Genomic DNA, 27781 nt, shown 5'->3' on the forward strand with positions numbered 1-27781 from the left:
GAGAAATGTAGATTGTGTCTCCTCACCATCAGTTGCAGTCCAGATCACAAAGGTGTCATCAGTGAATCTGAATCAGTTGAGGGTTTGGAATTCTGTATGGCTAGAAATGAATTATGTAGAAGGCCAGTGAATGGGTTGGCACAGGATGGTCCATGGCGGTGCTTATTGATGTACCAAGTATCTTTTCATAGTTTATGCCTTCAAGGCTGAAGTAATTTTGGGTGAGGTCATAGTTGATCATGATGACCAGGAAGTAGATTCTGGGTTTGGAGTCAGCTGGAAACTGGGAAAGTTGCTATTCAATAGCGGCAAGGCCTTGGGATTAGGGATGTTAGTGTAGGAGGTGGCATCATTAGTGATGATCAGGGTGGAGGATATGGTTGATGTCTATAAGAAGGAAGGTAGGTTACAGGTAATCCGCTGAAGGTCTTGGTCGGTGAGAACAGATATTCTCTCTGAGAAGGCACAGTAACTGGCCATAATGGAGTGTACTGGATGGTTGGGTTTACAGAGTTTTAAGAAGCATTTAGTAGGTAGGAGCGCAGGGAGATGATAGGGATAAGAAGAGGTGACTGCTTCGCAGCCTACACCATTTGGATCATTCCTACCAATACTAGCTTTTCTGAATTGTGTAGGTTGGAACTCTCACTGCAGTAAATTTATTTTTATTTATTTATTTATTTAGAGATATCAGTCTTCTGACTGATTTGATGTGGCCCACCACGAATTCCTTTCCTGTGTCAACCTCTTCATCTCAGAGTAGCACTTGCAGTGTATGTCCTCAGTTATTTGCTGGATGTATTCCAATTTCTGTCTTCCTCTACAGTTTTTGCCGTCTACAGTTCCCTCTAGTACCATGGAAGTCATTCCCTGACCTCTTAACAGCTGTCCTATCATCCTGTTCCTTCATCTTGTCAGTGTTTCCACATATTCCTTTCCTCTCCAATTCTGCGCAGAACCACCTCATTTCTTACTTTATCAGTCCACCTAATTTGCAACAGTCATCTGTAGCACCACATCTCAAGTGCTTAGATTCTCTTCTGTTCATTTCCCACAGTCCATGTTTCACTAGCATACAAAGCTGTGCTCCAAATGTTCATTCTCAGAAATTTCTTCCTCGAATTTAGGCCTGTGATGGATACTAGTGGACTTATTTTGGCCAGGAAAGCCTTTTTGTCAGTGCAAGTCTGCTTTTGATGTCCTTGCTCTGTTTGCCATTGGTTATTTTGCTGCCTAGATAGCAGAATTCTTTAACTTCTGCTTCGGGACAATCAGTCTCGATGTTTAGTTTTTCGATGTTCTCATTTCGCTACTTCTCATTACTTTCATCTTTCTTTGATTTACTATGTTGGTATTCTTTACTCATTTGACTGTTAATTCCATTCAACAGGTCCTGTAATTCTTCTTCACTTTCACTCAGGGTAGCAATGTCATCAGTGAATCATATCACTAATATCCTTTCATCTCGAATTGTAACCCCACTCCTGAACCGTTCTTTCATTTCCATCATTGCTTCTTCAATATATGGATTCAACAGTAGGGGTGAAAGACTACATCCGTGTCTTACACCCTTTTTAACTTGAGCACTTTGTTCTTGGCCATCCACACTTACTGTTTCCTCTTGGCTCTTGTTCATATTGTATATTATCCATCTCTCTCTATAGCTTACTCCTATTTTTCTCAGAAGTCCGAACATCTTGCAACATTTTATATTGTCGAATGCTTTTTTCAGGTCGACAAATCCTATGAACATGTCTTGATTTTTCTTTAGTCTTGCTTCTATTGTCAATCGCAGCCTCAGAATTTCCTCTCTGGTGCCTTTACCTTTTTTAAAGCCAAACTGATTGTCATCTAACACATCCTCAATTTTCTTTTCCATTCTTCTGTATATTATTCTTGTCAGCAACTTGGATGTACCAACTCTTAAGCTGATTGTGCGATAATTCTCGTACTTGTCAGCCCCTGCAGTCTTCGGAATTGTTTGGATGATATTTTTCTGATAGTTACACAGTTTGCTTCCAGGCTCATACATTCTACACACCAACATGAATAATTGTTTTGTAGCCCCTTCCCCCCATGATTTTAAAAATTCTTATGGAATGTTATCTATCCCCTCTGCCTTATGTAATTCCCCAAAGCTTTTTTTAAATTCTGATTCTAATATTAGATCCCACAACTCTCCTGTTTCATCATCTATCACATCAGCCAAATCTTCTCCCTCATAGAGGCCTTTCATGTACTCATTCCACCTGTGCTCTCTCTCCTCAGCATTTAACAGCCCCGAAATTCCCTTTTCACTTTTAATATTACTACCCTTGCTTTTAATTTCACTGAATGTTGTTTTTACTTTCCTATATGCTGAGTCAGTCCTTCTGACAGTCATTTCTTTTTCGAGTTCTTCACATTTTTCATGCAGCCAATTTGTCTTAGCTTCCCTGCACTTCCTGTTTACTTCATTCCTCAGTGACTTTTATTTCTGTATTCCTGAATTTCAATTAAAAATTTTGTACTTCCTTCTTTCATTGATCAACTGAAATACTACTTCTGTTACCTTCTTTGTACCTATGTTTTTCTTTCAAACTTTTGTGATTGCCCTTTTTAGAGGTGTCCGTTCCTCTTCAACTGTACTGCCTACTGAGCTATTCCTTTTCGCTGTATCTATAGCCTTAGAAAACTTCAGGCTTAATCTCATCATTCCTTATTATTTCAGTATCCCACTTCATTGTGTATTGATTCTTCCTGACTAATCTCTTAAACTTCAGCCTACTCTTCATCACATTGTGATCTGAGTCTATATTTGCTCCTGGGTATGTTTTAAAATCCAGTATCTGGTTTAGGAATCTCTGTCTGATCATGATGTAATTGAAATCTTCCCATGTCACCCGGCCTTTTCCATGTATCCCTCCCCTTTTTCGGTTCTTGAACAGAGTATTTGCTATTACTAGCTGAAATGTATTACAGAACTCAATTAATCTTTCTCCTCTCGCATTCCTTGTTCCAAGCCCACATTCCCCTTTAACCATTTCTTCTGCTCCTTCCCCTAAATTAGCAGTCCAGTCCCCCTTGACTATTAGATTTGCATCTCCCTTTATGTATTGTATTACCCTTTCAATATCTTCATATTCTCTCTCTCTCTCTCTCTCTCTCACCATCTTCAGCTTGCGATGTCAGTATGTCTACCTGAACTATCGTTACTGGTATTGGTTTGCTGTCAGTTGTGATAAGAACAACCCTATCACTGAACCTTACACAGTTACACTCTCTCTGTCCTACCTTCCTATTCATAATGAATCCTACTCCTGTTATACCATTTTCTGCAGCTGTTGATACTAGCCTATACTCAACAGAGACTCAAATTCGGGACCTTTGCCTTTCACGGGGAACTGCTCTACCATCCGAGCTACCCAAGCACAGCTCACGCCCTGCCCTCGCAGCTTTACTTCTGCCAGTACCTCGTCTCCTACCTTCCAGACTTCACAGAAGCTCTCCAGCAAACCTTGCAGAACTAAGGCAAAGGTCGCGAGTTAGAGTCTTGGTCCAGTACACAGTTTGAATCTGCCACTGTAGAGTGAAAAGCTCACTCTGGAAACATTCCCCAGGCTGTGGCTAAGCCATGTCTCCGCGGTATCCTTTCTTCCAGGAGTGCTAGTTCTTCTAGGCTCGCAGGAGAGCTTCTGTGAAATTTGGAAGGTAGGAGACGAGGTACTGGCAGAAATAAAGCTATGAAGGTGGGACGTGAGTCGTGCTTGAGTAGCTCAGGTGGTAGAGCACATACCCACGAAAGGCAAAGGTTCCAAGTTCAAGTCTTGGTCCGGTACACAGTTTTAATCTGCCAGGAAGTTTCATATCGGTGCACACTCCGCTGCAGAGTAAAAGTCTCATTCTACCTGTTACTCATCAGACCAGAAATCCTTGTCTTCTTCCCATTTCACTTCTCTGGCCCATACTGTCTCTAAATTGAGCTTTCGACATTCTGCGCCACGATTCGTAGAATGTTATCCTTTTGTTAGTTATTGAATCTCTTTATTGCGGTCACCTCCCCCTTGGCAGTGCCCTCCCAGGGGTCTGAATGGGGGACTATTCTGGAATCTTTTGCCAATCGTGAGATCATCACAACACTTTCTCAGTCACAGGCCACATGTCCTGTGCATACAAGATGTGTCTTTCATGCAGTGGTATCCATTGCCTTCTGCATCCTTATGCCATTAATCATTGCTGATTCTTATGCCTTTAGGGGCATGTACCTCTATCTGCCCCTCCGCCCTCTTTGACAAGACCGTTGGCAGAGTGAGGGTGATTTCTTATGCTGGAAGCTGTAGGCCTTCAGTGCTGATTATTAATCAAAATTTAAGCAGTGGCAGGTTTCAAACCCAAGATCGAGGATGTTTTGATTACGAATCAAAGACGCTACCCCTAGACCATGGGTATATCCTACATTCCCGTAACCCTCCTGTCCTCAGCCTTGGTTAGTCCCAGTCCTTCACCCACCTGTCCCCTTCCCTGATCCCACTCCAGCACTACACAACTTTCTAGTCCTCCAACGCGTCCACTTTTTTTCCTCTCTAAGTATCTCTTTTTCCACTCCTCTTCCCTCAAACCTCCTGACTGCATGTAACAGCCTTACCCTGCCCCACAACATCCCTGCAAGTTCCCACAAGCAGCACCACACCTTCCCACACCTCTACCCTGCTAACTCTCCCCACCCCATCTCCTCCTCCTCATCCCATCACCCTTGGATTCCTTCTCCCATCAGGTGCAGCAGTTGCTGTGCACAGTCTGGTGTCAGTGGCCAAACACACAATGGTTTAGTGTGTGTGTGTGTGTGTGTGTGTGTGTGTATGTGTGTGTGTGTTGCTGGTGGTTGCGGCCTTGGAATATATATAGTCTACAGCCCTCAGCTAGTTGCTTACATTCCATTACTATTACATTTCTGAGGTGCAGCTGATGTGGCACAGGCTGTGAAGCTCTAGAACCTTTCTCCCCTTTTACACTAAGAAACATTACGCTACATTATAGAAGTTAAAAAGTAATTTTGCAATAAAATATGCTATAGCTATGTTATTTTAACTACAACTTTAGTCTATTGTTATCTAAACCTGTGTGTTTGGTCTTTGGGCAAAGGAGGGAACATAATTTTGTTTTCTTGTCATTTAGGTAGTGTTGTAATTGTGTGTGTTGGTAAGGTGTTGACACCTAACTGTTGGGGATATGAGCATCACACCGGAAGGTCCTACACTCCTTACTTCACATCTTCATATTTAATAACAATTTTGTCTGAGACTTTGTTTACAAGGTCAGTGATTTTCCACTGTTTTTTAGTTATCTTACAGCTGCACACAAATCAGGTGTCTCTCGCCTGACCTTGAGTGATGTACAATGAGTGGCATAAGGAGCGTGTCAAAAGATGTATCGTGCCATGTGCAGAATTGACATGGCGCATTTTCAAGCTCTTCCGAAGTTTGGGAAGAGAGTGTAAACTTGTTGGTCCTTATCAGTGTTGTTCCATTGACTCTGCCAGCCATCAACCCTCCCAAGTTTTTAACTGGAATTTGTTGGTGATCCTAATACCAGTTATCTTCTGGGCTTCTCTTATAGTTCATGCCCTTTGCTAGTATACAGCAGCATTGTAGCTAATGTTAGATTTGTCCAGTATATTCCAAGAACCATATAATGACTTGACTGGAGTAGTTTGAAACACGCATGATAAGTTTGCTATCACACCTCTTTGTACTCCACATGCTGCTGTGCTGTCACTGGAAGCAGAGTTTGTGTTTTCACATGCTGGCTCCAAAATCGATTATGACTGTTATTACGTCTTATGGCAGTTGGTGGTAGCTTGAGAGTGTGGTTCCTGTGCCCATTATCTTGTGCATTGTTTTATTACCCATATCCATTACTAATGGTAAGTGATCACTGTAACTAAGTTTCTCAATTATTTGTAGTCAAAGGTGTCTGCAGGTCGTTTTTATAGCTGTGATTATGTTCCGTGGATTAGATATAGCATTTCTAGTTACTGAAAATCTATCTTTAAACAGAACGTAGGCAGTTTGGTGTGCTGCTTCATTCATGAGCTTGTTTCTTTCGCACTGTTTCTTCATATGTTTCAGCACACTACAGGGCACTATACTCAAGATAGGCTCTTGAGATTGCAGAAACTACTGCTAGAAGAGTGCCAGTGTGCACTACAATCCTGTCTGTCAGTGTCCCCATCCATCAAACTGTGCAGGCAGTCTATCACTTGTCCACAACTGGACCTCTGTGATCAATCTTTCATGATAGGTTTAATCACTTTCTGGTTTCCCGCAGGTCACTCCATCACGTGCCCCTCACAGTAATCATGAATGCTGTGATAGATGTACCTGTATAGAGATGCCTGTGATGTCAGTTATAATTACTGTTGTGTGTTTCAAGCATTTTGTTCACCATTTAGAGTGCCTCACTTATGGCATTATCTATAGGTTGAGGTGTCGGAAATATGAATTGATGCCAGCTAAGGGTATGTTTCCAGGGCTCTCGGGTGTCCAGCCGGATGCGATCGTTAGAGTCCCACGATATTTCGGCAAATAACCTTTCCGCCATCATCATGTTGTTCTGATGGAATGGTTTGTGTGCTCATTGTCAGCATTATTTATGTCCATCAGTCGGGCTTTGATTCCCTGCGCCGACCTCTGATTGCGTCGCGCCAGGTGGTGAAAGATGCAAGAGCCTGTGGAGTGTCCGCAGCGGCCGTCATGGAAGGGTCTTGTGTTCACTTGAAGCGTAACTCCTTGATGGAGCTAAGTAAGGGATTCCATGCCTTGCTCAGTTGGAAACCTGTGTACCGGTTTATGAGATTGTCTGTTAAGTGAATTTCAATGGCCTCCTTAGAAGATGCTGTCCCACTAAAGCTAGTAGGGGCCAGAATCTTGGTCTCTTTGTATTTTGTGGTGTGTCCTGTTTCCAAGCAGTGTTCTGCCAGTGCGATTTGTTGGGCTGGCCTAGGCACGTGTGGCATTGTTGTTCTTTGCAGTGGTCTTTCACTGTTTGGATCGTGTGACCGATGTAGGATTTGCTGCAACCACATGGAATATTATATACGCCCGCATTCTTGAGGCCAAATCCGTCTTTCACTGTCCCCAGTAAGGCACGTATCTTGGATGGTGGTCGGTAGACTGTGTCAATTTTGTGTTGTTTTAGCAATCTCCCAATTTTTGTCGTCATGTCGCCTGCATACGGTAGAAAGGCAAAGCATTGTTCCTCATCTTTAGACTGTTCTTCATCTGGATTCCATCCGTTTTCCAGTCTTGCTCTCATGCTTCCAGTCTTGCACCGCTTTGGTCTTTCCCTTGTGATCAGCTGAGGTGCAAGACCTGTTCCATACACCCAGCCACCATCTTCTACTGCAGTTGCCACAGACATTTCTTACCCAATAAAAGGCAAGACCATATGTGAAAGCAGCCATGTTGTATAATGGCTATGCTGCAATTACTGTACAGCATTCTATGTGAGCATGACTAGTAACCAACTATCTACTTGCGTGGATGGCCACTGCCAAGCTGTGGCAAACTGCAAATTTGACCACCCAGTTACCGAACACGCAGCACACTGTGACACAAATGACTTCAATGGCTGCTTCACTATGCAGGACATTTTGATAGTCCCTTCCAGAACAAATTTCTCCAAAGCACCCACATGGGAATTGTCTTTCCAGCCCATCCTGCACTCTTGCAATCCCCCTGGCCTAAACCTCTGCTGATCTATTCCCAATGCCTCATCTTACCTTTTTCATTCTCTCTCCTGTCCACACCACTTGTCCTCTGTGATAATGCACGGACTTCTTGCACCTCCCTCCCAAACAGGCATATCTCCCTGCATCTCTGTTTGCTCTACCCTCTGTACTCTTTATCGTTTTGTGCAGCTGCTGAGTCATCTGTCTGAAAACCTGTGGCTCTTTCTTGGTGTGCCCTTTTTGCATCCTTACCTGTCCCCTCCCCACCTCTCATCAGTTCAGGCAACTGCTTTCAGTAATCAAGCCTTGCTGTGAGCATGAGAGTGCGAATTTGCATGTGTGCATAGTTGTGTGTTTGAATGTGTGTTCTTGATGAGCTAGTGCTCCAAAGCTAGTGTGAATGCTTGTTTTCTGTTACGCGTTTCTGTGCTCGGTGCATAAACCTACTGTAGGCGAGTGGTTGCCTTTCTCTTATTTTTTGTGATAGCCTTCACTGTATGTGGAATGGTGGGTAATAATTAATAAGGGTGTTTGTTCTATTTTGTTACTTGAAATGTTTGGTAGTCATGTGTAATTTTTAGATACTCCATCCTTTTCAATGGTCAGAAAACTGTTTGGGTGGACAACCAGTAAGTCATGGAGAACATACTGCACGTAATCTTCATTCCACAGGGCAGCTTCGCACTTTATCTAAACTGAAATAAAATGTTCTAACACTCTAAGAATAATGCAAGGGAATCGGGTACCATGATGATAAACAGAAGTCCATTGTTGTTTAAAGAAACAGTGTATTATGATTAATGTTCACGTACACAAGTATGAGTATGAAAATCATTAAAGCTTGTCTATCATAATCAGCACTTGAAAAAGTTCAGAGGTGATATTACTGTTTGTTTCCATTTACAAAAAGTTAGTTGCTTGCCTCAAAAGTGAAGAATAATTTCGGACACTTGACATGCAGCCTTCCATAATATAGCAGGCTGGTCACGAAACAGAAAACAAAGAATGAAGAATGGGTTTTCCAGATAAAATCTTAATCCAAATAAGTTCACTTTTACACAGTTTCACCAGTTACATGTAAAATATACGTTTGGACTGAAACACAATAATGTCTGCCATTATTAACACCGTCCAAGGCTTAAGCAGACACGATCAGATTCACAGTGGAGCATAGTACATTCCCATTTGACAGGCAACAACCAAATGACTTCTCAGGTGCAGACACATTGTTACCTATATACTGACAGAAAAAAAATCGCAACACCGAGAAGGAATTCTGCAAGACAAATGAAAGTTGGATTGCATGTTTCTACTCTGAAAGATGTCTATTCGTATTTTGCACCAGCCCCATAAGAGTGGCGCAAATAGTGCCACTATGAGGATGCAGATCAAGTTTGCTTGACATACGCGCTAATGGGATGTGGTGAGTTGTGTTAATCAAGAATACCTTTTAGGTGACAAAGACACCATTATCAGTACCCCACTGAGTTTGAATGAAGTTGACTAATAGGGCTATGAGAAGCTGGATTTTCCTTCTGCAGTAGTGCAGAAAGGCTTGTCAGGAATGTAGTCACTGTACACAATTACTGGCAGTAATGGTCACGAGAATGTAAAGTTGCGAGAAGACCGGACTCTGGATGGCCATGTGTGGCACTTCTGTGAGGAGAGACCATCACGTTTGGTGTGTAACTGTGGCGCATTGTACTGCATCTGCAGCAGGAATTTGAGCAGCAGTTGTCACAGTGACACAGCACAGTTAAAAATTGGTTACCGAGGACAGCTCCGAGCCAGAAGCCTCGTAGTGTGCATTCCACTGACCCCAAACCACTACCATTTACCAGTTGAGGAGTGTGCGATTTTTTTATGGCAGTAGAAACACTCTCATAGTTATCCTATGTACCCTGACTGCAAATTTGTATGTCAGTCTGTTGATTCGACCTGTTGAATTGCCCACTCCTAAACAGCATTCCAAGGGGTGTTGCCAACAGGATAATCCTCATCCCCATACCACTGTTGTAACTCGACACGCTCTAGAGAGTGTCGACATTTTGCCTTGGCCTGCTTGATCACCAGATCTGTCTCCAGGCAAACATATGTGCGACACGGTTGAAAGACAACTCTAGTGGCATCCACAGCCAGCATTAACCATCCATGTATTGACCAACCAAGTGCAACGGTCATGTAACCCCATCCCACAAACTGACATCTGGCACCTGTACAACACAATACATGCATGTTTGCACCATTGCATTTAACATTCTGGCAGTTACATCATTATTAATGTACCGGCATTTCACGTTTGCAATGGCTTGTCTCACACTTACCAGTAACCTGGAATCTTACAGTGTTAATCACTTAAATATGTTACCTAGACAAATGTATTCCCGAAATTATTTTTTGTTGTTGTGGTTTTTTTTCGTCTGTGTACACGCTTGGTGCGGATGACGAATGGAATACTTGCTCCAAAACTGCTTCTAGTGTTGGCAGCAGTTGCCAGTCAGCATCCTTTATGATTACAAATTTTTTTAAATTGTTGATGAAGACTACCAGTGATCTCAGTTTTTCCATAAGTTTCTCTGTGCTTTATGTACAATCCTTAGCCCGATAGTTCTTAAATTTTTAACTCCAGAATTTTCCTAACGGAACTGACGGCAGGTGGTCGCTTCTGAGCTGTCTGTTTTAATTCTGTACTTTCAGAATTTGCAATATTATCTTGAAACGTGGTGCAGCTTCATTATTACATACAATGAATATAGTGCTATCATCTTGGCTTTGTAGCTTTATAACAAAATTTTTAATCTAATTCATTTTGCAAAATTTAGATACAAAACTGGGTTTTTCTTTAATAATTCAAAAAGTAGACTGGATATTTTCGTGGAAACTTCTATCATATATTTTTATGATAAACTGAATCTCTTTACAGAAGATGGCTTTGTAACTTTAATATTACGCACCTCTAATACTTAAAAAAATTGAAATAATTCGAAGTTAATTGAAAACCTATGTCATATGCAAGCTATGCTTGTGGGTTGCACTGTTGAATTTGACCATGAATGGCCCCCATGCAGTGCCCTCAACACATTGCAAGTGTCAGTCGTGGTCGTAATTGTATTATGTGTAGTTGTGGCTGCATTATGTTGGAGCTAAGATAATTCATATGTGGACAAATTGTTGGTGCTCGTATGGTGGATGCTTCTGTGAACAAGATAGCCAAAATGTTTGGTATTTTAAGAGGCTCTGTATTAGAGATTTGTAATGCGTGAAGTGGAAGTGGAAGAACATCATCCGCTAAGCCACACTGCGGACAAAAGTGTCTGTGGAGTGATTAATGAAAAAAGAGACGACAGCTGCTAAAGTCATTGTAGAACTGAACGTCATACTTGCGAACCCTGGCAGCACGAAAATGGCAATAAGGAAGCTCCATAAGCGGAAAATTTCAGGATGAGCTGGAATTCCAGAACCTCTAGTCAGTTATGCAAATGCCCATGATTGAAAATTGTGGTGCTGAAGCCATAAAACCTAGACTGTGGACCAATGGAAGAAAGTCATTTGGTCGAATGAGTGTTGTTTCTCACTGTTTCCAACTTCTGGCAGAGATTCCGTCCAGGCACTAATAACCTTGCCATTCAGTGCCCGTACACCCCAAAAACTTCAGTATAAGTCTGAAGAGTGAAACATGGCAGGGATTCAGTGATGATTTAGGTAGCTATATTATGGTATTACATAGCCTCATGATTACTCTGCAAGTATGTTCCAAGACACCACCTCCCCTGTTCACATAGCACACAACATCCAGGATTGGTTTTGTGAGCACGAGGGTAAACAGAAGCATCTCTTCACCAGATCTCATTGTTAGTGAGCCATTGTGGTCTACTTTGAAGAGAAGTGTGTGCAATCACCATCCATTTTCATCAACATTACCTCAACTTACCACAATTTCGCAGGAAGAATGGTATAATATTCCCTTGAAAACCATACATGACACATTCTGAGATGACTGGAAGCAGTTTTGAATGGCAACAGTTTTCATACACCATATTAGGTGTGGTAATTTGTTTTGTTTTTGATGTTTCCATATTTTTGTCCAATCTCGTCTACATGACCACTCTGAAAATCACACTTAACTACCTTGCAGGGGGTTCATTGTACCACTTCGTCTATTTCTCTATGGTTTTGCTCTCAAATGGCATGCAGCAAAAATAAACCTTAAATCTTTCTGTACTAGCTCTTGATTTCTCTTTTTCACAGTCTTTGGTTTGGTTTCCACATAATATTATGTATGTGATGGTGCCAGTTTGCTATTTGTAATTGCAATCCCCACGTATTTAGCTGAATTGACAGCCTTTATATTTTTATGTTTATCAACTAGCTGAAATTTAATGGATTCCTTTTAGTACTCATGTGAATGAGTTCACACTTCTGATTATTTGTGGTCAGTTGCCACTTTTTACACCATACAGATATCTTGCGTAAATCATTTTGCAATTGGTTTTGATTTTCTGATGGCTTTACAAGATGGTAAATGACAGAATTGAGTGTAAACAGTCTAGGATGGCTGCTCAGATTGTCTTCCATATCACTTACATAGATTAGAAATGGCACTGAGTCTACATCACTTCCATGGAGAAGTATCACTTTTCTTTTACTCGACGACTTTCCATCAATTACTTCAAACTGTGGCCTTCCTGACAGGAAACCATGAATCCAGTCGTAGATTTTATGCAAGCAATTTGATTAGAAGCTGCTTGTGAGGAACAGTATCAAAAGTCTTTTGGAAATCTAGAAATATAGAAACAATATCAGATCCCCTGTCAATAGCACTCGTTACTTCGTGAGAGTGAAGATTTTGTTGCAGTGCACAGAAACAGTACTTTCTGAAACCGTGCTGGTTGTGTAGATAGGTTTGATCTGGAAAAGAAAGTCTGGTGTTGACATGTTGGCATGAAAGGTGACTACACCAGCCCTAACATACACAAGAGATTTGTGAATCTCATGAGAAATGGGGATAAAAATCTAAGAAAAATGAAGAAAAAAACTGTGGTGTAATGCAGACAGAAAATGTCTGGTGCATGTCACTGTCAACTTTGTTTTCATTTGTTCTAATAGTGTCAATTCTGATCTGTGATTCTGAATGAAATTTTCCTCTGGTTGTTTTAGATCTATAACTGCTGCCTTTCATATCTGAGAATAGTAAGCACTTATTGAATTTGACTGAAGCTTCATTTTTGTATCCTCATAAGATTTTAATGTGTGTTGAATGTTGCAGAGCTTCCACATTATTAACTGAATTAAATGTAGTGCAGGGTATACATAGTTGATGCTACAATACAATTAAAGGTATATTATTCACAAAATTTGTAAGGTAAATACAATTTTTTATTTCAGGGGCTATGGAGAATTGGGGATTAGTGACATATAGAGAGACATGTTTGCTTGTTGATCCTGAGAATACATCAGCTGTAAGGAAACAGTGGATTGCTCTAGTTGTGGGTCATGAACTTGCGCACCAGTGGTTTGGAAATCTTGTGACAATGGTAATTATGTATGAGATGGATTCAATTAAAATATTATCAGTTTGTGTCCTGCCTCCTGAAAACTTCACAAGATTGTTTTTTTCCTTAATTGTCTCTTGCAGCTAATAAATAGTACTTCTATATTGAACTGTCATACATTTAGTTTTTCCATTTTATTGTAATAAAATATTTTGAAATAATTCAAGCAGCGAATCATTGTTTCTTCCACATTCATTTGAAGATTTAATTATGTTTTTTCTAATCTCCTTTCATTTCTCGCTGATTATTTCTACTTTTTGAACATTTCCTTTCTAGGAATGGTGGACACATCTGTGGCTGAATGAAGGATATGCATCCTTTGTTGAATTTCTCTGTGTTGCACATTTATTTCCTGAGTATGACATATGGACGCAGTTTGTAACTGATACTTACATCAGAGCATTGGAACTGGATTGTCTTAAGAACAGCCACCCGATTGAGGTAAGATTTCGAAACCAGTGCCTGTAGTGTGCATTTAAACTGTACTTGAACAAAGCTGCTCAATAAGTGCTACGCTCGCCCAACTGCTGCTCTGGATTCACTGATACAGTCAACAGACTTTTTGAAAAATGCTCAGGAAGTGTAGGTCTGTATGTAAAGCTGTATTTCGTAAAGCAGAATTAAGTGGCAGGCTGTGAGTAGTTGGTATGAGAAATGTGCGTTGAAAAAGGTGTAATTCTCTTTCCTGTTCATGTGAGAGAGATGCGAGAGTATATACCATATATACACATGTAGACAATGGCCTGTGTGTGTGTGGTTGTTTTTTTTTAAGTGTGGTAAGAAAGTCCTTGGCCGAAAGCTCAAAATTTTAGCAGTCTGTTTTCATTGTGCCTGTCTGCAACTTAATGCATCCTCTGTATGGTGAGTAGCACTCTATCCTTTCTATATATATAGTTATAATAGAGGGAAACATTCCACGTAGGAAAAATATATCTAAAAACAAAGATGACGTGACTTACCAAATGAAAGTGCTGGCAGGTCGACAGACACAAACAAACACAAACATACACACAAAATTCAAGCTTTCGCAACAAACTGTTGCCTCATCAGGAAAGAGGGAAGGAGAGGGAAAGACGAAAGGATGTGGGTTTTAAGGGAGAGGGTAAGGAGTCATTCCAATCCCGGGAGCGGAAAGACTTACCTTAGGGGGAAAAAAGGACGGGTATACACTCTCTCTCTCTCTCTCTCGCACGCGCGCGCGCGCACACACACACACACACACACACACACACACACACACACACACACACACACATCCATCCACACATATATATATGTGTGGATGGATATGTGTGTGTGTGCGAGTGTATACCCGTCCTTTTTTCCCCCTAAGGTAAGTCTTTCCGCTCCCGGGATTGGAATGACTCCTTACCCTCTCCCTTAAAACCCACTTCCTTTCGTCTTTCCCTCTCCTTCCCTCTTTCCTGATGAGGCAACAGTTTGTTGCGAAAGCTTGAATTTTGTGTGTATGTTTGTGTTCGTTTGTGTGTCTGTCGACCTGCCAGCACTTTCATTTGGTAAATCACATCATCTTCGTTTTTAGATATATTTTTCCTACGTGGAATGTTTCCCTCTATTATAACCACACACACACATATATATATATATATATATATATATATATATATATATATATATATATATATATAATGGAAGGAAACATTCCACGTGGGAAAAATTATATATAAATACAAAGATGAGGTGACTTACCGAACAAAAACGCTGGCAGGTCGATAGACACACAAACAAACACAAACATACACACAAAATTCAAGCTTTCGCAACAAATTGTTGCCTCATCAGGAAAGAGGGAAGGAGAGGGGAAGACGAAAGGAAGTGGGTTTTAAAGGAGAGGGTAAGGAGTCATTCCAATCCCGGGAGCGGAAAGACTTACCTTAGGGGGAAAAAAGGACAGGTATACACTCGCACACACGCACATATCCATCCACACATACAGACACAAGCAGACATATTTAAAGACAAAGAGTTTGTCTTTAAATATGTCTGCTTGTGTCTGTATGTGTGGATGGATATGTGCGTGTGTGCGAGTGTATACCTGTCCTTTTTTCCCCCTAAGGTAAGTCTTTCCGCTCCCGGGATTGGAATGACTCCTTACCCTCTCCTTTAAAACCCACTTCCTTTCGTCTTCCCCTCTCCTTCCCTCTTTCCTGATGAGGCAACAATTTGTTGCGAAAGCTTGAATTTTGTGTGTATGTTTGTGTTTGTTTGTGTGTCTATCGACCTGCCAGCGTTTTTGTTCGGTAAGTCACCTCATCTTTGTATTTATATATAATATATATATATATATATATATATATATATATATATATATATATATATATATATATATATATATATATATATATATATATATATATATATGAGAAAAGTTGGGTCATGTCTTTGAGAAATCATTTGTAACCTCCTTTCTAAGTGTGTCAGTTAATAATTTCTTTCTTTGAATCCATCCAGCTTTCTTTTGCAGAATAGCTTGGTAGCAATCAAAAGATAAAAACACTTTTAAATGTTACATTGACTACTTTAGAAACTTCACAAAGTCTGCATAACCGTAAAGGACAACAGTAATTAAGTTCTCTTAGGTATATAATTTAGGGTAAATTTTTATTCAGTGTTTGATTTCATAAGGAGCAGTTGATCAGTAGGATATTCCTTGTGCAATTTCAGGTAGTGAATGGTAGGCAGCAGTGACTCTTTAGCTTGTAACTGGAGCAGCCTTTGCAGCAAGAATTGATACTGCATGCTAGTTCTCTTGTGGTCACTTGTACGTACCATTAAGCCCGAGTTTTGGGGGCTCTTGGCTGTCGAACGTATATGATACATTGGACTCAGATCACTGGCAGCCAGGCTCTGGTAACTTGTCACAACCTTCCCCGTTGATGCTGTGGGGGCATTTAATTATTTAAGTGGCTTCTCTTATTTATCATCGATGGATCTGTGGCTGTCAGGCAAGCACACGAGTTTCCTGAAAATTTATATATCGACCAGACCTGGTGATATTTGGCTATTGCTGATTTGCTGTGTTGACCTAGTCTGAACAGCCTATTGCACTTGAACAATCATTAATATATTATAGAACATCAAATGAGTGTAGTATTTGGCTAAGAGATAGTCTGTGCATAATGTAAGATAATGAGACACGATACGGCCATAAACTGTAGGTTATTAAACATCTGAGTGCAAAGTGTTTGAACTGTAATGTCAATGTAGACTGCATCATTGACAATAGCCGACTTTTGACAACCAGTTTTCAGCCAGATGCAATGGAGGCCAGTTACCAGTGGCATTTTAGTGCAGGTAAATGCATTTACATTATACAGTACATGGTGACTTTCTGAACATTACATGTGAAAAACTTGTACCTATTTCATGTGCAGCATGTCACAATCTTAACATTGGCAACAATCCACAGTACTTGAATTTTGTCACTGTTTAAATGACAATCATCAGTTGCTTTCATTAATACTATTCACTGAAAAGCCATGTTTCTAGAGAATGGAATTAACGACACAGATAGTAATCATCAATGCTTGCAGGAAAATCTGCACGCTTCAGTATAAACTAACTATGAAGTTCATTTTTTAATTAATATTTAGTGCGACATGATCGGTAACATACAAATAGGCAATCATTTCTGAAGAGCGAATGATGGGACAGAATTACTTACATTCTATGGAAAATTCATTGTTGAACAACTAGAGGACAATCTTCTTACCACATGAGCTGCCATGTACTTCTAGCATGATGGAGCCCCTCCACGTTTACCAGACATGCCAGGAAGCATCTCAAATGCACTTACCCTAATCGCTGGATTGGTTGTGGTTGTACAGTTAATTGGCCACCCATATTGGCAGACCTTACACCATTAGATTTTTGCATATTGGGTTGTATGAAGACTGAAGTGCACAAAAAAGTGAATATGTGAGATGCCTTGCTCGGTCACATCGTGGATGCTGCTGCCCCTGTTAGGGTATGTGCAGGGGCAGTCACCAGGAAATGGTCAGATTTGTCACACCAAAACATGTATTAATTTTTTACCATTGTTTTTCTTACTGTTGTTAGTTAACTGTAAATAAGACCCACACACGAAATTGTAGCTGCTTACATGAGCTGGAAGTCACCCAAACATAATCACAAAATCAGCTGTTTCTCTTGCTTAGTGCTTGCAGTGAAGACTGGCCACCTCTGGAAATCGTGAGTCGCTAGCTGTTGGTATGGTGAACGTTGCGCACATGGTTGGAAAATGTGACCATCGTACCACAGCATTCACTAAAGACGAATATTGCTGCAAGGTTTTGGGGAAAAAGGAAAATTAATGTTTGATTCTTTGGGATGCACTTTCTTTTAATTTCTGGTACGTATTTTGAAAAGGAATCATCCTGATACTAGTTAGAGTTGGGAAAGATATTCTGTAGATCTACATCTATACTGCACAAGTCACTTTATGCTGAACATTCAATCTCCCCTCACAGGTGATGGTGAATCATGTAAATGTTTTGCTGCTTGCTATGAAGACTGTGACGAGCATGTAAATAGTGCAGACATATGGCTAGAAACAACAGAAACATTTGTTATTGTAAATTGTAAATCTACAGACAGCGAAGAAACTGAAGAAAGTTGTAGTCATGAAGATTGTATGAGCGATAGTGCCTTGTATAAAGTTATCTCCAAAAGCAACACCAGGAACTAAAATTACTGTATCGGACAACAAAATAAATGCGGTGATAATTGGTTGAACGAAAGTGTTAATAAATGCCTGTGTGTCATTACTGTTCAAAATAATCATCACTTTGCACGTTCTGAATGTGAATTGTATGGATGGAAAAATGAAGTCACTGGATGACATAAGAGTCAACTGGAAATTGCAATGGAGTTAAATGCGCAACTTTTTGAGCTATTTACCGATGCCAGCATTACAACTTTACACGACTGGGCATTAGGTATTGCCAATGCGATAGGCGTTAAAGAATTTACAGCTTTTGAAAGTTGGATTAATCACTTCAAAAGATCACATAAACTTGTGGCAAGAAAAATAACAAATTTTGATTCGGGTGAAGTGATTCGAACCAAAATGATTCAAGTTCTTATTGCATATGCAAAACATAAGATCGCAATTTTTAGTGACTCTTAAGTTTACAATTCAGATCAGTCCGGTCTTAAAAAAAATGCATGCTGAAAACACATTGTCATTCAAAGGGGAAAAACATACAGAGGCAACTGCACAGTCCATGACTACACTCACACATTCATACAGTATAATGCCTGTAATTAGTCTGGATGATTTATTTCTGTCTAAACTGTGTGTATTTCTTCAAGAATCAAGCAGACGCTGTGAACAATGTGTCAAAAGAACAGTGTTCTACTTAGGTAATCTTGTGGTAGACGCATTAAAGTCAGGGGAATAATGGGAAATGAAAATGTTAAGTCTTTCGTGCATCATGCTTTTCTTCCATTCTGCGAGAAAAAAAATCTCTTCTCCTTCTATGTTCATGGTCAGGTCATAAAAGTTTTAAAAGCTGTATTTCAAGTTCATCCTGACAAGGAAGTAGAGCTGCTTCAGATTCCACGTGACATGACTAATGTAATTCAACCATTTTATAGAGAAGTTTTCGGTCAGTGGAAGGTATTTTACAGAAAACTAATAGAACCTTATTGTGTGTAGATCAATGCTTAGAGATGAGTTTGTTAAAAATACATATTTTTCAATTGGTACTTTGTAAAACACATTTTGTAATGTTTGCGAATTGGTGTACACGTGTTAACCTGACAAAATGTATATGCATCATTTCAAATCCCTGCAAAGTGTTCCATCAAGGTACGTATATGAGTTGACAGATTTCAACTGCGACTCAGTCTTCCTGTAGTCATAGAATAGGTATTTTTGTTTTTTAATGTGCACAATTTTACATTTCTGAGCATTTAAAGCAAGTTGCCAGCCTTTGGACCACTTTGAAATCTTATCAAGACCTGACTGAATATTTATGCAGTATCTTTCAACAGTATTTCATTATAGATGACTGCATCGTCTGCAAAAACTGTGGGGTTACTATTAATATTGTTTTGGGAGGACGACGGTTCAATCCCGCGTCCGGCCATCCTGATTTAGGTTTTCCGTGATTTCCCTAAATCGCTCCAGGCAAATGCCGGGATGTTTCCTCTGAAAGGGCACGGCCGACTTCCTTTCCCATCCTTCCCTAATCCGATGAGACCGATGACCACGCTGTCTGGTCTCCTTCCCCAAACCAACCAACCAACCATTAATATTGTTCGCAAGGTCATTAATGTAAAATGTGAACAGCAAGGGTCCCAACATACTTCCATGGGCCACACTGGGAGTTACTTCTAGATCTGTTGACGACTCTTGGTCTAAGTTAACTTATTGTGCCCTCTCTACCAAGACATCCTCAATCTAATCACAAATTTCGCTTGATAACCCATATTATCTTACTTTCCGTAATAAGTGTAGATGTGGTACAGAGTCAAAAGCTTTTCAGAAATTAAGAAACAGTGCGTCTACTTGAATGCCTTGATCCAAAGCTTTCAGTATGACATACGAGAAAAGAATGAGTTTCAATTATCAGTATTTCTGGAATTGAATAACAAAGAATATAAATAATAATGTACATTAAATGTGTTGTATCTTGGAAACCACTCAGAATTGGGATTAGGTCTGTATGTTCTTTTGCTCCAGATGAGCATTCCTGTCATATACCTGAATATTGACTGTTTCTCTTGGAATACACTGTATTTTGGAATGGAAGAAAGACCTGTTGTTACAATAATTTTTAAAATGCAATCAGTATACTTTAAATTTGATTGTTTTTGGTTAGGCTTTACTGTGAATGTTACTGGTATCGTGTAAAATAAGAGGTTTACTGTTAAAAGTCATTGTTTCTTTAATTCCACAATGCTTTTTGAAGCTTCAAACCTCCATCATCCAGTGGATTTATGTGGATTAATATGGCATGTGTGTATCACATTATGATGTCGTAGTAACCTGTGACACTGTCTAGTAAAAAAAAGTCACTGGACAGTGTTGCAGATTATTCCAAAGTTATAACACAACACATAGGTGCCATATTAATACGCACAAATCCTTCTGATGATGGAGACTTAAAACTTTGAAACACACTTTGCAAGTAAATAAACACTTACTGATAACAGTAAAATTCTCTCATTTGACAGGCAATATACATTTTAAAAATTGAAATTAGAGTTCTTTAGTCAATCTCCTTCCTTGAAATAAAGTGTAAAATTTATGCATACTTGAAACAGGGCTGTTAATGAATAACTTGTAAAATTTGTCTGAGTGTATGAAGGCATACCTTAGCAGAGGCAGGTTTATGTAGATGTAACTGGAAATGATTAATTAGCATGAACTGACCTTTAAATATAAAAAGATATTGTTGAGATTAAGTCTGCAAATAAATTTGTCACAAAGTTTGATTTTGATATAATTTTCTTTATTATGTCGGTATGGATGAAAGATATCCTGTCATGGTATAGTCTGGTGTTAAATCTTATGAATTGGAATGTGTTGATTGACCTCCTGTATGTGTAATGATTTGCTTATTTTTCTGATTTTAAAGGAACCAAGTATTTTGCTTTTTCAGACTACAGTGTAAAAGTCTGTTGTGTTTTTTCAGGGGTAGTCTGTTGATACTCAGATATATGATGAATGAAATCTGAATAGAGCAACTAATAACGATTATACACAAACTCAAACACATTCTTAAATTTGAAAATTGTACCCCCTGATTAGTTTATTGTGTTGGTAGTTGCAGTGTAACTCTTCTTGTGAATTTTATTTAAGTATAACTACACAAAATAATTTGATTCCAGGTTCCTGTTGGTCATCCTTCAGAAATTGATGAAATATTTGATGACATTTCATATAACAAAGGTGCCTCTGTGATTAGAATGCTGCACAAGTATATAGGAGATGAGGTAATTACATTTGTTACATAGTTTTGTTCAATGAATTTGACAAATATGCAAGTGTAACATTTCCTGAATGGGCCGGGGTTGCACCAGCCATCTGCTGCAGATAACCCAACTTTTCGGAGGGATACACATCACAGTAACAGCTTACGGTATGCTGACATAATTATCAGCATTTACCAATTGATACACAAAATGCTTTTTACGCACTTTTATTTTGCATGTAGTTTGCCCCGTTGATTTTTTTATTAATTTTATTCTGTTGAAACTATTTGTCTGCAAAGATTCAGCACCTTTCTTTTTTCAAGAATAGTATACACTGGTTACACTGTGTTTTGAAAACTAAATTGGATACTCAGATGTCATTTTACAGTATTGATGTACGGGAAACAGTGATAGGCCTGTTTCCTCCCGTCCACATCTCTCTGCCTGTCTCCTCCACCTGCCCGTTTCTTCACCCTCACCCTGACCTTCTCTCTGCCAGTCCCTTCACACTCCCCCCCCCCCTCTCTGCCAATCCCTTCACACTCCCCCTCTCTCTGCCAGTCTCTTCACACTCCCCTCCCATTCCCTCCCCTCCCCTCCCCTCCCTTTCCCCCTCTCTCTGCCCGTTTCGTTGCCCCACCCCCTCTCTCTGCCCATCTCGTTGCCCCACCCCCTCTCTCTGCCCATCTCGTTGCCCCACCCCCTCTCTCTGCCCATCTCGGCCCCCCCCCCTCCCCTCTCTCTGCCCATCTCGGCCCCCCCCCTCCCCTCTCTCTGCCCATCTCGGCCCCCCCCTCCCCCCTCTCTCTGCCCGTCTCGTCGTCTCCCCCTTCCCCCCCCCCTCTCTCTCTCTGCCCGTCTCGTCGTCTCCCCCTTCCCCCCCCCCTCTCTCTCTCTGCCCGTCTCGTCGTCCCCCCTCCCCCTCTCTCTGCCCGTCTCATCGTCCCCCCCCTCCCGCCTCTTTGCCCGCCTGTCATCCCTACCGCAATGGGAGGTGGGTGTTTTTTAACTCCACAGTTTTTCTTTCCAGGTCGTAAGTAATATGTTCAGTTGAAATCAATCAAGGGGATAGGAGATGTTGAGCGTATGCATATGTTTACAAATGTATGTCTTATTTTCTGCTGGTTTACGTAATATGACTCCAGAAAGGATCTTAAATTTATCTGTGGAACTCAGCCATGGGCATAATTTATATCCTGGAATGCCCAGTCAGAGATGGAATGTGGATTGTTTTGCAGAATTACTCGTCAATGGAAAACATTGTTTTCGCTCTGATTGCGAATAAAATTTCATTTAATGTGTTACTTCATGTTAGAATTGCTGAGTGACGTAAGATTTGTTTCGCCGTTTCCCACTTCAGTTATTCAGAACTCATTCACTTATCTGAACTGTGTAGATCTGAAATAATAAAGATCAGAAATTGAGCCAAGCATCACCAGCACTTAAGATATCAGATTTTATATTTAGAAAATCACATATAATGCCAGAAGTTGTGAATTTTAGCACCTGTTAGTATAGCAGACTCTGAAATGATGTAGCATTAATTGTGGTAATTCCTATCTGCTTAACTTTGAACCATTTGTGGTAAGTGGCTCTTCCGCATCTATATATGTACTCTGCAAGCCATGGTGGGGGTACCTTGTACGACTAATAATTATTTCCATTTCTGTTCCAGTTGGGGGGAATAATGACTGTCTATATGCCTTTGTACAAGATCAAATTTCTGTTACCTTCGTGGCCCTTTTGTAGAATGTACTTTAGTACCAGCAGAATAGTTGTCCCACACTTCAAATGCTAGTTCTCTAAATCTTCTCAGTAACATTTCTCGAAAAGAATATTGTCTTCCCTCCAGGAATCTCCGTTTGAGTTCACAAAGCATCTCCATAATACTTGTGTGTTGATTTAACTTACCAATAACAAATCTGGCAGCTTTCCTCTCAATTGCTTTGATGTCTTTCATTATCCCAACCTGGTGGGGATCTCAGACACTCGATCAGTACTCAATAATGGGTCACATAAGTTTTCTATATGTGGTGTCCTTTACAGAGGAACAACACTTTCCTAAAGTGTCCCAATAAACTGAAGTCTGTCATTCACCTTCGTAACTACTGTCCTCCATGCTAGCTCCATTTCATAATGCTTTGCAACATTATGCTTAGATATTAAATCAACTTGACTGTCAAGCTGCACACCACTAATGATGTGTTCAAACATTGTGGGGTTATTTTTTGCTACTCATCTTCCTAAATGTACATTTTTCTATATTTAAAGCAAGGTGCCATTCACCACATCAACTTGAAATTTTGTCTAAGTCATCTTGTATCCTCCTCCAGTCACTCAGTGATCATATTCTCCTACTCACATCATCATCTGCAAACAGCCGCAGATTTCTGCTTAGCCTGTCTGCCAGATAATATATGTGTGCAGAGAATGATAGTGGTCCTATCATGCTTCCCTGAGGTACTTCTATGATACCCTTATCTCTGAAAATTGGCCATCAGGGACAACACACTGGCTTCTATTGCTTAAGAAGTGTTTGAGACACTTGGGTATCTGAAAGCCTATTCCATATGCTCTTACCTTCATTAACAGTCTGCAATGGGGCTCTGTGGCAAATGCTTTCCAGAAATCTGGGAATAAGGAATATACCTGTTGTCCTTCAGCCACGGTTTGCAGGATATCAAGTGAATAAACGGCAAACTGAGTTTTGCACGAGCGATGCTTTCTGAAGCCATGCTGTGTTGTGGACAGAAGCTTTTTGTCTCAAGGAAATTTTTTACACAAGAAACTCTTTTATCCAGCCCTCATTAATCTGGTGGCAAAATCTGCTGCAAATTCACTGTAGAATCTGACAGGGATACCACTTGGCCCTGAAGTCTTGTTAAATTTTAACGATTTCAGCCATTTTTCAATGCCACTGACACTGATACGGCTGCAAACTGTGCTGTATACATTGATCGGGTGTTCCTCAGTCTTCTCTGGAGTCACTGATCAAGGCATGACCCAATGGCTGAAAAGATTCGATTGAGTCACCAGATAGAACAGGTTGGATGTTAGGAAGTGTTCGGCAAATGTTATTTTTACTTGGACTACACACCCAACAATGATTTGCAAACAACGAAGAGAAGCTCAATAGTTGGGACAAATTCCCGGCTAAGCTGAGGGGGAACAGTTGAAAAATAGGGCCCAACATCATGGAGTAAACAACACATCTGTTCATACAGAATGTTCTAGCCCTATGCAACAATGGTAATCTAAATACACTGATGGAAAAAAGGCAACATCAAAAAATAATTAATGTACAGTAATGAAATTTTAGGAATACATTCGTCTAGGTAATATATTTAACTCATTAACATTGCAGGATACCAGAGTAATGTAAACTTGAGATAAGCCGTTGAAAATGTGAAATGTTGGTGCATTAATAACCGGTATAGCTGCCAGAGTGTTGCATGCAAACGTGCATGCATCGTGTTGTACAGGTGCCAGCTGTCAGTTTGTGTGATGGAGTTCCATGCCTGTTGCACTTGGTTGGTCAGTACAGGTATAGTTAATGCTGTTTATGGATGATGCTGGAGTCTGCCGTCTGATGATGTCCCATATGTGTTCGATTGGAGAATGATCCGCTTCACACCGTTGGGTGGCTTGCGAATTATAAATGTAGATGAAGATCTGGTGATCAAGCAGGCCAAGACAACTGGTCGACATTCTGTAGAGGAGGTTGAGTTACAACAGTGGTATGTAGGTGGTGGTATCCTGTTGGAAGACACCCTCTGGAATTATTTTATATGTTTTGGTTAGAGAACACCACAGCTGTTTTCATAAATTACACTGTAGAAAATACTGCATCCAGTTTTGTGTCCTAAAATATAACAAAGTTTTTGTGATGCATAGTTTTACTTATATATGCTCTATGCTTTGTATTTACTTCCTGAAAAGCCCCCCTTTACATATTATAAGGAAGAGATCTGATTTTCTTTTACAATCCCTACTGATCAATAAAGTAAACTAAAAACAAGATGACGGATACATGTTTTTACATCGGCTGCTGATCTGATGTGCCAAAGAATGTGATATGTGTACAGATATGGCACACTTCTGGACTTACTTCGGAGATAATGCGTCATACCTCAAATACTTTTATACAGTTTCTCATTCCATTATTTAGTTCTGAAAGATGCTTGTTAAGACCCATGAAGAATTTTCTCTCCCTCTCAATTAATTAATTATTGTTTCTGCCATCTCAAATTGTAGGAATTGTACGAAATTTTGGAGGTACATTTGGTTTTTACTTCTAGTCGGACATTCAGTAGGCAGTCATGTTTGTTGTGAATGTGGTTGTATATTTCCAATTGCTCTAACAAATGCATCTGTACTCTCCCTCCCTCTCCCTCCCCCTCTCCCTCCCCCTCTCCCTCCCCCTCTCCCTCCCCCTCTCCCTCCCCCTCTCCCTCCCCCTCTCCCTCTCCCTCCCCCTCTCCCTCCCCCTCTCCCTCCCCCTCTCCCTCCCCCTCTCCGTCTCCCTCCCCCTCTCCCTCCCCCTCTCCCTCCCCCCTCTCCCTCCCCCCTCTCCCTCCCCCCCTCTCCCTCCCCCCTCTCCCTCCCCCCTCTCCCTCCCCCCCTCTCCCTCCCCCCCTCTCCCTCCCCCCCTCTCCCTCCCCCTCCTCTCCCTCCCCCTCCTCTCCCTCCCCCTCCTCTCCCTCCCCCTCCTCTCCCTCCCCCTCCTCTCCCTCCCCCTCCTCTCCCTCCCCCTCCTCTCCCTCCCCCTCCTCTCCCTCCCCCTCCTCTCCCTCCCCCTCCTCTCCCTCCCCCTCCTCTCCCTCCCCCTCCTCTCCCTCCCCCTCCTCTCCCTCCCCCTCCTCTCCCTCCCCCTCCTCTCCCTCCCCCTCCTCTCCCTCCCCCTCCTCTCCCTCCCCCTCCTCTCCCTCCCCCTCCTCTCCCTCCCCCTCCTCTCCCTCCCCCTCCTCTCCCTCCCCCTCCTCTCCCTCCCCCTCCTCTCCCTCCCCCTCCCTCTCCCTCCCCCTCCCTCTCCCTCCCTCTCCCTCCCTCTCCCCCTCCTCTCCCACCCCCTCCTCTCCCTCCCCCTCCCTCTCCCCACTCCCCCACCTCTCCCCCTCCTCTCCCCTCCCCCTCTGCCTCCCCCCTCTGCCTGCCCCCTTTTCACTCCCCCCTCTCCCTCCCCCTCGCACTCCCCCCCTCCCCCTCTCTGGCGAATTTCTGGCCACTGTCCTCCCACCGGAGTTGCAGGAATTTCTGTGCATTATGTTGTCCCTACCAATCCACCCACGTTCCTCCTCCTGAAAGTGTGTTCAGAACGACTTCCTTTGTCTTTTGTTTCTCGCTGCACAGAACCATATAATGTCCCATTCAGCGAATGGGAATTTGCCAGCATCCCCGCCCTTTGTCCTGACATGGCTCCTGGACCGGATCGGATACATAAGCAAATGGTCCAACACTTATCAGTGGCTGGCCACTGTCATATACTGACCCTCTTCAACCGTCTGTGGTGTGAGGGAGTATTTCCTACCCAGTGGCTGTAAAGCATTGTTGTTCCGGTGTTGAAGCCAGGGAAGCTACCTCTTCAGTTGGATAGCTACTGTCCAATTAGCCTTACTAATACCCTCTGCAAGCTCCTTGAACGCATGGTGAGTCGGTGACTGTTTTGGATCCTTGAATCCCGCGACCTTTTGTCATCTACTCAAAGTGGTTTTCGGTGTGGCCGCTCTACGGTGGATAACTTGGTCCACCTGGAGTCTGCTATCTGGCTGGCTTTTGCCCATCGGCAACACCTCCTTGCAGTCTTCTTTGGTTTGCATAAACCTTATGACACCACCTGGCACCACAACATCCCCACCACCCTTCACGAATGGGGCCTCCATGCCGCTCTGCATGTTTTTATCCGTAGCTTCCTTTCTTGTCACTCTTTTTGGGTCCAAGTTGGCTCATCCTACAGCTCTCCTCATCGGCAAAAAATGGGGTTCCACAGGGTTCCATGCTGAGCGTCCCTCTCTTTCTCATAGCCATTAGTGGTCTGGTGACAGCTGTTGGGCCGACAGTGTCTCCCTCTTTGTATGCTGATTATTTTTGTATCTACCTCGCCTTCTCTGTAATGGGTGCTGCAGAACACAGTCTACAGGGGGGGCAATCTGTCAGGCGCACTCATGGGCGCTCTCCCATGGCTTTCAGTTTTTGGCAGCCTAGACTTGTTTCATGCATTTCTGCTGTCGCCATACAGTCCATCCCCGTCCGGAACTGTTCCTTGATGGCCAGCCCCTCAAAGTGGTGGACACCCATCGCTTCTTGGGTCTAGTCTTTGATGCCCGGTTGACCTGGCTCCCTCACCTTCGCTAGCTGAAGAGAATGTGCTGGTCCCACCTCAATGCTCTTAGGTGTCTGTGCAATACCACTCGGGGTGCAGACCGCTCTGTTCTCCTGTGATTGTATCATGCTTTGGTCTAGTATCGTTTAGACTATAGAAGCCCTGTCTATGGTACTGCGTCGCCTTCGACACTGGAGATACTAGACACCACCCACCAGTGTGCGGTCCGACTTGCGACTGGTGCCTTCCGGACTAGCC

General features: G+C 41.7%; 1 protein-coding gene across 4 annotated transcripts in view; it reads left to right on the forward strand.

The window, feature by feature from the left end:
• LOC124787734 (puromycin-sensitive aminopeptidase) overlaps positions 1-27781 on the forward strand; it is a 170273-nt gene that overhangs the window by 26900 nt on the left and 115592 nt on the right. For all 4 annotated transcript variants that reach the window (XM_047254585.1, XM_047254583.1, XM_047254586.1 and 1 more), the window contains exons 5-7: positions 13094-13242; positions 13537-13701; positions 21121-21225. In XM_047254585.1, the coding sequence (XP_047110541.1) occupies positions 13094-13242; positions 13537-13701; positions 21121-21225 (419 nt within the window). The remainder of the gene's footprint in view (positions 1-13093; positions 13243-13536; positions 13702-21120; positions 21226-27781) is intronic.

The sequence above is a fragment of the Schistocerca piceifrons genome, chromosome 3 (genome assembly GCF_021461385.2).
Source record: "Schistocerca piceifrons isolate TAMUIC-IGC-003096 chromosome 3, iqSchPice1.1, whole genome shotgun sequence".
NCBI lineage: Eukaryota > Metazoa > Arthropoda > Insecta > Orthoptera > Acrididae > Schistocerca > Schistocerca piceifrons.